Source organism: Macaca fascicularis, chromosome 14 (genome assembly GCF_037993035.2).
Source record: "Macaca fascicularis isolate 582-1 chromosome 14, T2T-MFA8v1.1".
Taxonomy (NCBI): domain Eukaryota; kingdom Metazoa; phylum Chordata; class Mammalia; order Primates; family Cercopithecidae; genus Macaca; species Macaca fascicularis.
In genome coordinates this window covers 39,059,399-39,075,742 of record NC_088388.1, presented here as the reverse complement: position 1 = coordinate 39,075,742, position 16,344 = coordinate 39,059,399, and the positions used below count along the sequence as shown (strand labels likewise).

Genomic DNA, 16,344 nt, shown 5'->3' with positions numbered 1-16,344 from the left:
GCTTTCTTGACTCAGACCATTTTTTAAAAAAAATGGTAGGAATGCATGTAGAAGAAGTGTTCTACTATATCCAAGGAAAAAATGAAAAAGGGGGGAAAGAACATGGAACATATGCAGTTACTATCCCTATTAATTGGTGTTTTGCCTGAAGTTTCTTCTTTATAATGTTTTTCAAAAAAATATGATTATTGCATTGTGATTGTGGAAGCTCTTAGAAAATACCATGGAAATTCTCATGATTTACCAATAAAAATATTTTAAAATATGCAACATTTTCCAAAGTGTGCCCAAGTAATACTAGTTCAACAGGATCTTAAAGGAAGAATATACTGTGACCAAATTTGTTTCTGAATTTCTGAGTTAATAAATAAGAGTATTTACTGAAAATATTTTTAGAGAAGTGGCTCTCAGTCTTTAGAGCACATTAAAATGACCTGGGAAATGATAAAAATGAGGGTTTCTGGAACCTGCTCCCAGAGATTCTGGCATATTAGCTTTGGAATAGGATTGGGTATATAAATTTTTAGCAAGCATTCCAAATGTTTGTGATGCCCATGGTAAGGAACTCTTGTCTTGGAGATTTAAATATTTTAATAGCTTTTATATATTTTATAAATTTCAAGAGACAGTTATAAATTGTATAACCTTTTCCTAATTTCCATGTGATACTGGTGTTCTTGAGAAAACAGTCTGAGAACTGCTGGAACACAGAGTTCTTTCGGAAATCCTTCAAAATCAGTTTCAATAATGGATGTAACATTAACTAACTCCTTAGGAACTAACTTGTCATTTATTTACAATGTACACTGGAAATTTGAGATAGCAGCCAATTCATAATAAGGGAATGCTATTGAAGCAGAAACTAAGTGGCAAAGTATTTTTGTGATGGCCAATCTAGTCTCCAATTGACAACTGTTAGCATGTTCAAGAGAAAACACTGACTTAAAATTAAATTATACAAAATAATAACCTAAATAGGAAACATACACGTCTCTTTTTAGGATAATATTTTTTAAAAATTTATGCATTCAAAATTTTGCCCATATAGAGCAGTTCCATATTTATTCATCTTTGAAACCTACCTGTCAGATTCAACAAAGAAAAGTTGCTAGATTTGTTAGCTATAACCGTTCTGCAAGTTTTTTTCTTCCTCCTTCTGTTATAAACGTGAATCTTGACCATTTTATCTAAATTTTCTGCTTGGATATATATGTAAAACTTTTATTTGCCTACATTTTTCTAGCCACTTCTTTATTGACTTTTCTTTCAAAGTAAATATGACCTACATGTTGGACCTGATGTTTCAAATCTAACCAGGACAATTTCAAAGGTTTATAATAGTCTACATTTTCTAGTTTTTGTCATATCAGGAAGGACTTAGCGCTGCATTCCAGAAATGTCAGATCCTTTTAGCGTTTTTCTTGTGATCCAAAGCTGATTCCTATTCATGCTTACCTCTCACACATTAAGAGAGTTCAGCACATTTTAAGATAATTCAGTCATCCTGTGGCTTTTCAGATGGAGTACCCAGATAGGGCCAACCTCACATTTTTTGTCAAGCTCATTCTTCTGCAGATATTTTAAACAAAGCAAATTTGGGGGCTATACTTTTAAAACATTAAGAGCAATCATTTTTATCATAACTGGGGTTAAACTTAGATCACTTTTTATGCAAAAATAATATGCAATATAAAATCTAAAGGGAGCCCAATATAAAATAGATAGGAGCATGGGGGTCAGGATTTCATCCAATTAACTGTCCTCCTCACTTAGCCCCACAGGCATCTCCACATGTAGCCATTGACTGTGTTGAACTCTGGCTGGAAACAGTGGTTGAGACAATCATTCACTTATAATTTGAAGTGGTTGTTGTAATAGGTAGATAGATGACTGCAGCCTTGCCACAAGGTATAAAATAGCAGAACTTTTCAAATGAAAAATTAAGGGAAAAATAAAGCTCTGTACATGAACAGTATGCAGTTACTAAATTACAGGATGGAAGATTATAGGTAGAAAAGGATTTGGCCCTGCACATTCATTTACACAGAAGAATTAAGGAGAATTACAGTTTATTGTTTGCTTCCTGGATCAAAGATATGTGGTATATTGAGACTATAAAAACAAAATTTGCCCCCACCCAGAAAACCTCTCCACAACGATAGAAAAGGAAGAAAACCATTTCGTTATGGAATAAACACTAAACCAGAATGTGATGCATATCATAGTCAATTCACTAAAATTTGTAAAGGCAGAGGGAAATCTCATTTTTTTAACATAGCCAAACAAATACAACCTATTGCAAGCATATTCTCAAAATAAACAATAACTAGTCCTTTATTAGTCCGTTTTCATACTGCCATAAAGAACATCCAGGAGACTGGGTACTTTATAAATGGAAACGGTTTAATTTACTCACAATTCTGCATGACTGGAAAGGCCTCGGGAAGCCTAACAATCATGGTGGAAGGGGAAGCAAGCACCACAAGGTAGCAGTAGAGAGAAGAAATGAAGGAGGAGCTTCCAAACACTTATAAAACCCTCAGATCTCGTGAGAACTCACTATCGTGAGAACAGCATGGGGGAAACCTCTCCCATGATCCAATTACCTCCCCACCTCAACACCTGCGGATTACACTTCGAGATGAGATTTGGGTGGAAACACAATCCCTTAAGTAAGAGGACTTGACAGCACCGTTCATCACTCATAGTTCATTCATAGATTCACCTGGTAATTGGGCTGTTAATTAGCTTCGTACGAAGAGAAATAAAACCTCATATCTTTTTGACAGGAGGTACTTCTGCTACCTGGTGCAAGGCATCCACCAAAGTTAAACTCCTATCTGTCACAGAAACTGGGCCAGGGGACTGCTATCTCCCTTCATGTTTGCATTTTATATTTATTTATTTATTTAATTTTATTTTATTTATTTTTTTTTTTTTTGAGACGGAGTCTCGCTCTGTCGCCCAGGCTGGAGTGCAGTGGCCGGATCTCAGCTCACTGCAAGCTCCTCCTCCCGGGTTCACGCCATTCTCCTGCCTCAGCCTCCTGAGCAGCTGGGACTACAGGCACCCGCCAACTCGCCCGGCTAGTTTTTTGTATTTTTTTCTTTTAGTAGAGACGGGGTTTCACCGTGTTAGCCAGGATGGTCTAGATCTCCTGACCTCGTAATCTGCCTGTCTCGGCCTCCCAAAGTGCTGGGATTACAGGCTTGAGCCACCGCACCGGGCCTCATGTTTGCATTTTTAAAAGATGGCCCCTAAATCCTGACAAAGGGCCCATCTCATTTTCTAAAGAATACATTTCAAAAGACAGGAGAAGGTACTTATAATGGCAAGTTTTCTTAAGTTAATGCTCTCAGAAGAGAGAGGGAGAAATCTCTTCCATTTTCAACTGGGAGAATTAAGTCTATTATTTTTCATTTTTATTTGTTCTTACCATATAAGTGGTCTAAAAAGTATTTATATTCATCTTGTATGACTTTCTCCATTTTCTTTATTTCTCCTAAAGCATTTTCTCAATAGTTTTTTAATTGTTTAAGAGAAATATTCAGACTACCATCAATAAAGATAGAGAGCAGTGTTGAGTTCAAATGCCAAGCAACCCTCTCCATATTCTTTTATAATATTCCTAACCATATCCACTCCTGATAATTACAATTGTAAATTTTATCTCCTTTTAATGATGTCCCTGGATTTGTTTGATGCTGGAAATTATTTTATACCAATTTCCACATTTGTAGTTTTTTTTTTTTTAATACTGTATTTAGTAAGTGTTTATTAAATGAAAAATACTCTCTGGCACTGAAAGAGATAAATGCAACTGTGAATTCAACAAAGGCTCATCCATTTATTCATTGGCCATAAGTGAAGAGCTGTGTTACATCTGGGAAAATAGTGCAAGACAATCTATATAGGGGTGGTTCTGAAGAAAAGATGAGTTTACAGTCCAGTAAGAATTGAGTGAAGTACGCACATAAGTTTTGTGTATGTTTGAAAAAAATGGAGAAGTATTTAAAGTGTCAGTTTAGGATAGATATAACAAGCTTCAATGTTCCATATTTGAAGTTAGTGTTGGAATATGGCAGGACAACTTTAAAATTATTTTCTGGCAATATGATTGCAGTGAAATATGGTATCTCCAAAAGTTTGCAGTGAAAGGTATTGCAATGAAATGTGATATCTCCAAAAGTTTTTAAGTTTTCTAAGCAGCTAATAACGTACTTAGGGCTAAATATCAGTTGTCCTATTAACCCTGCTTTCTAGGTACCACATCATAGAGCAGTTCACTGATCCTATGAAATGAATTTTGGTGATGGGGATAAAGAGGTATATTAGAAGAGCGAGAATCTCAGATTCCTGAGCTCCAACATGAGCATGTAGAGAAAATTAGGAGATGAATTAATTATGTCATCTTAATTTTTAGTTTCTCTAAGAAATGCTATACCTCTACTTAAAACACTCAATATCTTCCCCATTGCTTTTCATCCAAAAACTTATCATTAGCTGTTAAGGCCCATTATCATCTGTGCCTTGTCTGCCATCCTCCACTCTTTTATCACAATGCTCAAGTTCTAGTATATATTCTAGCTATTACCAAATTGGCTGCAGTTATCTAAATCTTATAATACTTGGTTTTGTCCCAATAACTACCTTATATGCTACTGTTCCCTTTGTCTAGAATGTCATGCATAACCTCTTTACCCAAAAGACTATTCCCATTCATGCTTCGAGATTCAATACAGGTGACATATCCTCTGGGACAACTTCCCTGTGTCCTTCATCCTTCACTTTTAAAAACTAATTGAGCTCCCTTTCTTGGGTATTTCCATAGCCTCTCTGTTTTCTTGCATTTTCACATTTTATTTGAACTGATGACTTCTCACCTCAACTATCAAGAAAGCTTCTTGAGGGTACAAACTGACCCTACCTCTTTTTTCTCTAAAGTTTTAGTGGCTATAACTTACACTCCTTAGCAAATCAGAAGTATTTATTACATATGTACTAAATGGATGTGTAGATGGATGGATGGAAAAATGGAAGGAGGGATGGATGGATGGATGGCCTTATATAAAATGTAAGAAAATAATTCAGTTAGTACAAATTGAGTGGCAGAAGACAGACTTTCAATAAATAGAATTAAAAATAATTGTATTTTTTGCAAAAGTGGTGTTGATTTATTAGAGTGTCTTTGTTATTAGTATCTTAGATTCTGAAATTAAAACAATGTAAAGTTGATGTTCCTCATAGTATGCTGGGTTATTTCAAACATCTTGAGTTTCTTAAGCATATGGAACTTGGGGTATAGAAATGCTCAATATGATTAAATGTTGTCACTCACTTATATCACTTTATTTTCCTATAACTTTCCTCATCTGTTTTCTATTATTTTTTCAGGAAAAAATGCTATTACACTGACGGGAGGAGCAAATCAATGGGCAGGTTGGTGGGTGATGAATCATTTCTTTATAACCACTTTTGTCATTTGGAAAAAGCATAAGAAGATATTTGATTCCCCATATCAGCAGTTGTAAATTGTAGGAAGAAAAATTCTATTGATTTGTTGAAGAGATTTCCAAAATGACTTATGCCAAATTGAATAACATTTAAAATCCGATAATCTTTTTGTTACAATTTATCACTACCATTCTTGGAATTGTCCCATGTTCTAATGTTATGGAAGGAGGCCTTTAATTGCAAGTTTGCATGTTATAATATCTTAATTTTAAAAATAGTTACAAGACCAGGATCGATGGTTAAATGATGACCCACAATAACAGAACAATAAACCCAACAAAGACCTTCTGTATCATTCAGACCAGTTCTCTCATTTGAAAGAAGTGGTAAAGACTAGTGTTCAGAGAGATGAGGTGCTTTGCCAAGGCCATATAGCATCTTTTGAATTGCAGACCCACTCTTATTCTAACCCCAGAAGGTACCTCTCTTATCCTAGTATTGAAAATGCACTTTTGAAGAGCTTTACCTCAAAACATTAGCTCTTTACCTATTGTGGTAAGAATAACTATGGAAAAGGAGTTAATCAAACCACGACCCTGAAACAGAAGGAACACTCTTCTACCTGAATCGTCTTGTCACTATTTAACTGGAAGAAATCAGCTTCCATTTAATGAATGCTCAAATAAAAATCTTCTTATCCTTGGCAGTTTTCTGCACCTCGCCAAAAAATCAGTTAACAAAGATAAAGCATGTGAATGTGGTAGAGTATGCTCCATTAAATAATGTTGCAGGATGTATGTTACAAATCAGAATAACACAAAAGCTAGAATAACTGTGGAGTGTGAATAACAGACCATTTTAGGAAATGATTCAGTAAATCTAATTTCTTTACCAAAGAAAATGGAATGTAATTTCAAACTTTATAAATCAGAATGGGAAAATGTTGGTCTCTTTTAAGCATTAATTTTGGGCGTGGCAGTATTGAGTGACAAGAAAAGTATTATGGAGAAAAAACTTGAAGTTAAGATGAATATTAAAGAAATTAGCACGGAAATAGCTTTTCCTCTTTAAATTAATGATGCTCCTCAACCAAGTCACATTTTTCTGTCAGGTTAACATATTCTCATTTAGAATGAGCTCTCATTTCCCATGTGGGTATTTGGTCCTGGTCTGTGTAGCAAATTCCCAGTCATTTTGCTAATAAAATTAGTCATTGGAATATTATAATTTGCAAGTTTACAACTGCAGGTTTTTCTTGTCTTTGTTCTGCATATGTCTGCTTATTGTTGGATGGCTGATAAAATCTCTAGGTTTGCTTCAGTTTGCTTCTATAGAATTAGGGAGACTTTGCTACTACATAATTAGTGGGTTTTCTGTTAAACAAGAATCTTTCCTTTGGAGACTTGGGGAAGTACATATTCTGTACATTAAAATTGGAACAAATGTCTGTTTATATAAAGCTATCATGACAAATGCATATACTAAATCCTAAAGAAACATTTTTAATGTAAAAAATGTTCTTTTCTCTGTTTTCGTCAAATTTAAAAGTAAACTAGAAAAATGAACACTATTATATCTCATTACTTGTTTTATCTTTTATGTTTCTTATTTTCTGTGTAAGTTCATAAAATGAAAATTCAGTTATCAAATTATTCCAAGTGATTATTAAAATATCTTGAACCTTGCTACAGCCCGCCCCTTTTCATTTTACTTATGATAAGTAATTCTCTTTTTTCTATGTCTTTGTGAATTCACATGGGAGGGGTAGGGAATAAATAGAAAAGGAGTCTATAAAATTATATAACATTAAACTGAAAAAAATTACAAAATTTGTAAACTCAATCTGTAGACAGTTTGAAAAGTGGAAAATTGAAATCAAACATGGCCATTTAGTTTCACTTGTGCTTTTCGTTCCTTGAAGTGAGAAAGGTATTTTTCTCACATGCTTAGTTTTGACCGGTACCTATTTGGGGATAAATAATATACAGGCAATTACCCAGCTTTTGAAGATCATCACTTCTCCAGCAGGTTGAGAGGAAATTGTTGGTTTTATTATCACTGCAATTTATTTTTTATTTACAGTGCATTTTCACATTCAATTATTAAAGCATCTTAAAAATGACTCTGCAAGGGAAGCAGAACAGAGAGTAACCAGTTTTGTGGGTTCGAAAACAAAAAAAGACTCCCTTACCATCCCCACCCACACCGCATGCCCTGCTTTCACAGCTGGTTTGGCAGAGTATGTGCTTCAGTCAAGTCCCTTTGACCCTTTAATCCAGACTTATTTTCAGTTTTCATAGAATTCTCTTAGCTTTTCCCGGATTGTAGCAAATAAACCTAAAGCTCTATTTTTACATTATGCCATGATATCTTGAGTTTGCAAGATGTCCAACACAATAAACGTTTAGTAGAGTGTAGATAATGTATTAGATTACATTGGTGGCATGGTGATGGTACTTTTAGTAGTATAAATCATACATCATTATTATTATAAACATTTATTGAGAGCTTACTATGTTCTGTGCACTGTGGTGTCAGACAATAGTCATTTAATTCTCAAGATACTTCTTTTCAATTAAGAGAAGCAAAACTGAGTGAGGCTCAAAGGAATTAATAAGCTAGATCCTTGCATCCTGGTATTCAGATTTAGGCCAGCCGTATTTCACTATTAGACTCCATTTACCCCTTCCTTCACAGGAAGTGTATGTGAAAACCTAAAGTGATAATATTGTTGTTTTCTGTTAACATCACAAATGATGGCCAGAAAACCCTTTTATTCCATTTCTTTTAAAGCTATTTAAAATTCACATTTATACCTACTTTGTTTATAATGTCAGTGCTACTAGAGGTTTGGCTACTGTAGCCTGTCAGCATTTTCTAAGTGTAATTAGAATGCCTCCTTTTATTTGATCCTCCTAGCCTCCTAATGAAGGAAAACAGATGGAATTACTCCCTCCCTTTAGAAACGAGGAACCTGAAGCTCAAAGATTAGAAATGTTTAGCCCAATTTCAGTGACCAGCAAATTCAGCACTAGAACACTCATGTTCCAACTCCTACCCCACTGCTTTTTTTCAACTATGCTAAGTTTAAAAAGCTTGAGTAATTTCTGTGCAATCTATTCAATATTTTCTACATGTCTATACATCAGCCTCTCCAATGAGGTGATATTTTATCATTTTAAAGGCTGTCTTTGCAATGAGAAGAAGCACCTCAAATACTATGTATTTTTTATTTTAGGCTAGAAAAAAAAGTTTTGGTTTTTCCAAAACCAAAAATGATTTGATAAGTAAATGATAACCTTCCTTGGCAAAGGAAAAATCTAGACTTTCACATACTAAACTTTACCTTAGGATTTGATTATTACTTCAGATTACACATGGTAATTTTACCATAATAGATTTGAGTGAAATAATTCCTGAGATACAATATTTGCTGCCTGCCCATTGCTATACTAATTTTTTTTCTGAAGTTCAAGCATAGTTGGCCAAAGAAATATTGAGGTGTGTTATATTTAACACTCCTCTAGGAAAAAAATAAGTCCTGCTACTTGGGCTTACTATTGCAGAAGAAGCCAAAAATTTCCCCTGATAGAAACTCATAGTGTGTAAATATTGCAAATGTGTTATTAAACACAGCTATTATTATAGTAAATCTGAATTTAGACTTTCAGAGTCAATCTCTGGAGTCAGTAGTTTTCTTCTGTTTCTATTTTCTTTGTAAAATGAATCTGATTTCAATCAGTATATATACCATAATAGAACTAGGTTATGAATGTAATCTAAAGCTGGAGCCAAAGTATCCTGATGTCAGATTTCCCAGTGTCCAAATGATATATGCCAGGTGTCTATGCTAAACCCATTACTCAAAGTGTAGTCAGTGGTTAGCAACATGAGTGTCCTTTAGCAGCTATGTAGAAATGTGGAATCTCAGTCCCCATCCCAGGCCTATTGAATTAGTATCTGCATTTTAACAAGATAATCAAGTTATTCCTGTGCCCATGAGAATCTTAAAAGTCCTGCAACGGCTCTTTGCCTCAGTGTTCCTTATTGTTAATTACCAAGTCTAGAATAAAACACCAATTTGCAACTCTCCAGTAAGGTCAGCATTACTTTTATTTTATGAGTGAGGAAACCGAGGTAAGTTGAATAACTTGTACAAGTTTACGTGGCTAGTATAGTCCAATAAATAATAACTCAGTTTTGCTTGACTTTAAAATTTTGCTGTCTACCACACGACTTCCGGTGCCACTGAATGTGTCACAGTCATTTATTTATTTTCAGTTTCCACTTTTCTAGAGCTGCAATGCTATTTGCTTTAAAAAACCAGAGAGTAATGTCTGTCTGTCTATCTATCTATCTATCTACATACATGTATACACACACCATTGTAATAAATATGTTTTGCTGCTTTTTTAAAACAAACAAACAAACAAACAAAAATCACACTTTCTGGCTGGGCGCAGCGGCTCATGCCTGTAATCCCAGCACTTTGGGAGGCCAACACTGGTGGATCTCGAGGTCTGGAGATCGAGACCATCCTGACCAACATGGTGAAGCCTCATCTCTACCAAAAAAAAAAAAAAAAAAAAAGTACAAAAATTTGCTGTACTTGGTAGCGTGCACCTGCAGACCCAGCTACTCGGGAGGCTGAGGCAGGAGAATTGCTTGAACCCTGGAGATGGAGGTTGCAGTGAGCCAAGATTGCACCACTGGACTCCAGCTTGGTGTCACAGCAAGACGCTGTCTCAAAGAAAAAAACAAAAACAGAAAACCTGTTTCCTACCACCATCTTTATGTATCCTGTTTCTGAAATCTTTTCCACAATTATTTTATTTTTTCATGAGGATAACATAGTTGTCATGAAAGAGTTTAAACAACTGCAAGATTTGAGATTTGGTTTGCTTTGCTATTTTCTTCTTTTGTGTGGGAGCAGAAGCAATGCACATGTATGTGTGGTGTATGTAGGTTTGTGTATCTCTTTTTGGAGAAGTTTTTTGGTACTTAAGAGAATTGTAGTGGAAGGTAGTCACAGCTTTGGAGTACAACTTAATCTAGTTCTAAATTTTGACTTCATTCCAGGATGCAAACTTACTTTAGAAGAATCAAAAACTGGATGGCCCAAAACCCAATGGTTCTTGATAAGTCAGCTTTTCCAGACTTAGAGGAGTCAGACTGCTATACTGGCCCCTTCAGCCGTGCGCGGATTCACCAGTGAGTTCTCTTTTTTCATACTGCCTGCTTTTATACCTTTTATGATGTGGGGCTTGTTTATAGAACAAAAACACCTGGGACCATTTCCATTGTTTACCAAATATGTCCGACAACTTATCATTGTATTAAAATACACACTTAACTTATAAACAACACTAAGTGAATGTTATTAATTCGTCATCAATTTGATGATTTAGAGACATTCGGTAGTGAATAAGTAATTGTAGACCCATGGACTGGTAGTCTAGTTTCTAACACTTTAAAAACAATTACTGTAATAGTGAACCAGTTAAAATAACAATGTTAATAATAATAGGATTACGGTTCATTAGCATGTTTGAGTAATAGATTGCTGTAATAAATAAATTATAATTATAATTGCTTCAATTAACATATATTTAATTAAGCTATCTATTTTAGTTCAATCTTATTAAACTAAATTGAATGAGAATTTGTAAAGAGATTTGTTGCATTACTTTCTCTCCATCTACCTACCTACCATACCTATTTATTTATTTATGTTTTCATTCAACTAGTATTTATTGTGTTTCTACATCACACAGGTTGTGTATATAAAGGAATTTATGACACAGTTTCTATCTTCAGTGTACGCCCAGTCTAATGGGGCAGACAAAAATGTAAATTTATAATTAACTGGGATAAACATAAGGATAGGAAAAGGCATGATGTATTAACGGACTATAGCTATAGGGCCTACTTTGCTATAGGCCATTCTGAATTGAGCTATATTCTCGGAGGCAGGAAATTGAAAGGGTGGATAAAACAGAATTCCAGACCACCAAACATGTAACACAGCCATCAATTAATGGGAAACCCTCCTTTTCCCAGTAGTCTATTTATCTCGTTGCTTATTCCTGCTTACACCTGTAGGTATAACTAGAAGCATGCTTTCTAATTCCAACAATATTGTAATGGCAGAAGGAGTAAAATTCCAAATGACTGTTGGCTTTAGAGAGAGGTCAAAGTTTCATCGAAACTTCTTCAGCCTTTTGCTGCACTTTTTCAGGACCTTTAAGGATCTGTGATACACCAAATGAAAAACATTCTACTCTTTTTTATTTTTTTCTTTTTTTAATAAAGAAACCAGAGTAATCTTTGGAAAATATCAGCCACATCATAAAACCACCTTTCTTAAGACTCTGAAACAGCTTCCCATTTGTACTTTCAATAAAATTCAAATTTCTTATTTTTTACTAAGTGGGCATAGATGCTGTAGTTACTGCCCAGCACTATCATTCCATCTTCTGCATTTTTTCCCACCATTTACTCACTCTAGCCATACAAGACTTGGTTCTATCCACTGAAAGCTCAAGCTTAGTTCCAACTCAGAGTCTTTGCTCTTGCTGTTCTCATTGTTTGCCATGCTCTACCCCAAATCTTCATATGGCATAGTCCTTCCTGTCATTCAGCTCCCACTCAAACATCACCACCTCCAAGAGACCGGCTCTGAAAATGTGACCTAAAGTGCCCTTGTCCAAGTCATTTTCTATCCCAGTATACTGTTTCATTTTTCTTCATAGAGATTATTTGAAATTATGTTATTTACTTTTTACTTATGCATCAGCTATATCATCCCTCTATAATGTAACTTCATGAAAAATTGAACTGATCTGCTTAAAAATTACTTGTTGAGGGAATGCTGAATCAACTTAATGGTGAAAGAGGCAGGTGGACATTCCTTCTGCTACCTACAATTAACAGGACCCTGAATCTGGTACATCCAAGTATCGAGATAAGAATACTGGAGGAATTCAGAGTCTAAGCAAATAGACACATGTCCATATTAACTTAAACGAGGCAGAGTAAAGTCAATGTATTAAGAAAGATGGAAATAAAATGCACATTTTGTAAGAGAGAGAGCAGCACATCCAAAGGAGAGGATCTGGAATGCCTTTTCAAAGGAAATAGCTCTTTTTGTCAGGTAAAAATATGGAGTGGCGTGGAGAGAGAAGAAGAAACAGAGCAAAATCTAAAGGAAAAGAAGCATGGTATTTTAAGGTGATGATATTATGTTGGTACAACATTACTATTTTTTTTTTATTCCTGACATTTTATTTAGTGATATCTTTTTCTTTTTTATTATACTTTAAGTTCTAGGGTACATGTGCACAATGTGCAGGTTTGTTACATATGTATGCATGTGCCATATTGGTATGCTGCACCGATTAACTCATCATTTACATTAGGTATATCTCCTAATGTTATCCCTCCCCCCACCCCCCAAATAGGACCTGGTGTGTGATGATCTCCTTCCTGTCTCCAAGTGATTTCATTGTTCGGTTCCCACCTATGAGTGAGAACATGCGGTATTTGATTTTCTGTTCTTGTGAGAGTTTGCTGAGAATGATGGTTTCCAGTTGCATCCATGTCCATACAAAGGACATGAACTCATCTTTTTTTATGGCTGCATAGTATTCCATGGTGTATATGTGCCACATTTTCTTAATCCAGTCTGTCGCTGATGGACATTTGGGTTGATTCCAAGTCTCTGCTATTGTGAATAGTGCTGCAATAAACATACGTGTGCATGTGTCTTTATAGCAGCATGACTTATAATCCTTTGGGTATATACCCAGTAATGGGATGGCTGGGTCAAATGGTATTTCTAGTTCTAGATCCTTGAGGAATCACCACACTGTTTTCCACAATGGTTGAACTAGTTTACAGTCCCAACAAAAGTGTTCCTATTTCTCCACATCCTCTCCAGCACCTGTTGTTTCCTGATTTTTTAATGATTGCCATTCTAACTGGTGTGAGATGGTATCTTATTGTGATTTTGATTTGCATTTCTCTGATGGCGAGTGATGGTGAGCATTTTTTCATCTGTCTGTTGACTGTATAAATGTCTTCTTTTCAGAAGTGTCTGTTCATATCCTTTGCCCACTCTTTGATGGGGTTGTTTGTTTTTTTCTTGTAAATTTGTTTGAGTTCTTTGTAGGTTCTGGATATTAGCCCTTTGTCAGATGAGTAGATTGCAAAAATTTTCTCCCATTCTGTAGGTTGCCTGTTCACTCTGATGGTAGTTTCTTTTGCTGTGCAGAAGCTCTTTAGGTTAATTAGATCCCATTTGTGAATTTTGGCTTTGGTTGCTGTTGCTTTTGGTGTTTTAGACATGAAGTCCTTGCCCATACCTATGTCCTGACCGAGGTTTTCTTCTATGGTTTTTATGATTTTCGGTCTAACATTTAAGTCTCTAATCTATCTTGAATTAATTTTCGTATAAGGAGTAAGAAAAGAATCCAGTTTCAGCTTTGTACTTATGGCTAGCCAATTTTCCCAGCACCATTTATTAAATAGGGAATCCTTTCCCCATTTCTTGTTTTTATCAGGTTTGTCAAAGATCAGATGGCTGTAGATGTGTGGCATTATGTCTGAGGGCTCTGTTCTGTTCCATTGGTCTATATCTCTGTTTTGGTACCAGTACCATGCTGTTTTGGTTACTGTAGCCTTGTAGTATAGTTTGAAGTCAGGTAGCGTGATGCCTCCAGCTTTGTTCTTTTGGCTTAGGATTGTCTTGGTAATGCGGGGTCTTTTTTGGTTCCATATGAACTTTAAAGCAGTTTTTTCCAATTCTGTGAAGAAACTCATTGGTAGTTTAATGGGGATGGCATTGAATCTATAAATTACCTTGGGCAGTATGGCCATTTTCACAATATTGATTCTTCCTATCCATGAGCATGGTATGTTCTTCCATTTGTCTGTGTCCTCTTTTATTTCACTGAGCAGTGGTTTGTAGTTCTCCTTGAAGAGGTCCTTTACATCCCTTGTAAGTTGGATTCCTAGGTATTTTATTCTCTTTGAAGCTATTGTGAGTGGGAGCTCTGGCTCTCTGTTTCTCTGTTACTGGTGTATAAGAATGCTTGTGATTTTTGCACATTGATTTTGTAGCCTGAGACTTTGCTGAAGTTGCTTATCAGCTTAAGGAGATTTTGGGCTGAGACAATGGGGTTTTCTAAATATACAATCATGTCATCTGCAAACAGGGACAATTTGACTTCTTTTTCTAAGTGAATACCTTTATTTCTTTCTTTTGCCTCATTGCCCTTGCAAGAGCTTCCAACACTGTCTTGAATAGGAGTGTTGCGAGAGGGCATCCCTGTCTTGTGCCAGTTTTCAAAGAGATTGCTTCCAGCTTTTTCCCATTCAGTATGATATTGGCTGTGGGTTTGTCATAAATAGCTCTTATTATTTTGAGATATGTTCCCATCAATACCGAATTTATCAACTGTTTTTAGCAAGAAGGGCTGTTGAATTTTGTCGAAGGCCTTTTCTTCATCTATTGAGATAATCATGTGGTTTTTGTCTTTGGTTCTGTTTATATGCTCGATTACGTTTATTAATTTGTGAATGTTGAACCAGCCTTGCATGCCAGGGATGAAGCCCACTTGATCATGGTGGATAAGCTTTTTGATGTGCTGCTGGATTCGGTTTGCCAGTATTTTATTGAGGATTTTTGCATCGATATTCATTAGGGATATTGGTCTGAAATTCTCTTTTTTGTTGTATCAATGTCAGGCTCTGGTATCAGGATGATGTTGGCCTCGTAAAATGAGTTAGGGAGGATTCCCTCTTTTTCTATTGATTGGAATAGTTTCAGAAGGAATGGTATCAACTTGTACCTCTGGTAGAATTCGGCTGTGAATCCTTCTGGTCCTGGACTTTATTGGTTGGTAGGCTATTAATTACTGCCTCAATTTCAGAGTCTGCTATTTGTCTATTCAGGGATTCAACTTCTTCCTGGTTTAGTCTTGGGAGAGTGTAAGTGTCCAGGAAATTACCCATTTCTTGTAGGTTTTCCAGTTTATTTGCATAGAGTTGTTTATAGTATTCTCTGATGGTAGTTTGTATTTCTGTGGGGTCGGTGGTAATATCCCCTTTATCATTTTTTATTGCATATATTTGATTCTTCTCTCTTTTCTTCTTTATTAGTCTTGCTAGCGGTCTATCAATTTTGTTGATCTTCTCAAAAAACCAGCTCCTGGATTCATTGATTTTTTGGAGGGTTTTTTGTGTCTCTATCTCCTTCAGTTCTCCTCTGATCTTAGTTATTTCTTTCCTTCTGCTAGCTTTCGAATGTGTTTGCTCTTGCTTCTCTAGTTCTTTTAATTGTAATGTTAGGGTGTCAATTTTAGATCTTTTTGCTTTCCCTTGTGGGCATTTAGTGCTATAAATTTCCATCTACACACTGCTTTAAATGTGTCCCAGAGATTCTGGTATGTTGTGGCTTTGTTCTCATTGGTTTCAAAGAACATCTTTATTTCTGCCTTCATTTCGTTATGTACCCAGTAGTCATTCAAGAGCAAGTTGTTCAGTTTCCATGTAGTTGAGCGGTTTTGATTGAGTTTCTAGTCCTGAGTTCTAATTTGATTGCACTGTGGTCTAATAGACACTTTATTATAATTTCTGTTCTTTTATATTTGCTGAGGAGTGCTTTACTTCCAACTATGTGGTCAATTTTGGAATAAGTGTGATGTGGTGCTGAGAAGAATGTATATTCTGTTGATTTGAGGTGGAGAGTTCTGTAGATGTCTATTAGGTCTACTTGGTGCAGAGTTGAGTTCAATTCCTGGATATCCTTATTAACTTTCTGTCTCATTGATCTGTCTAATGTTGACAGTGGGGTGTTAAAGTCTCCCCTTATTATTGTATAGGAGTCTA

At 35.6% G+C, this 16,344-nt stretch overlaps 1 protein-coding gene across 8 annotated transcripts in view; it reads left to right on the top strand.

Annotated features, from left to right (window-relative positions):
• Window positions 1–16,344, top strand: part of ANO3 (anoctamin 3) — a 476,116-nt gene that overhangs the window by 328,664 nt on the left and 131,108 nt on the right. For all 8 annotated transcript variants that reach the window (XM_074012595.1, XM_015434966.4, XM_074012596.1 and 5 more), the window contains 2 exons: window positions 5,395–5,439; window positions 10,534–10,665. In XM_074012595.1, the coding sequence (XP_073868696.1) occupies window positions 5,395–5,439; window positions 10,534–10,665 (177 nt within the window). The remainder of the gene's footprint in view (window positions 1–5,394; window positions 5,440–10,533; window positions 10,666–16,344) is intronic.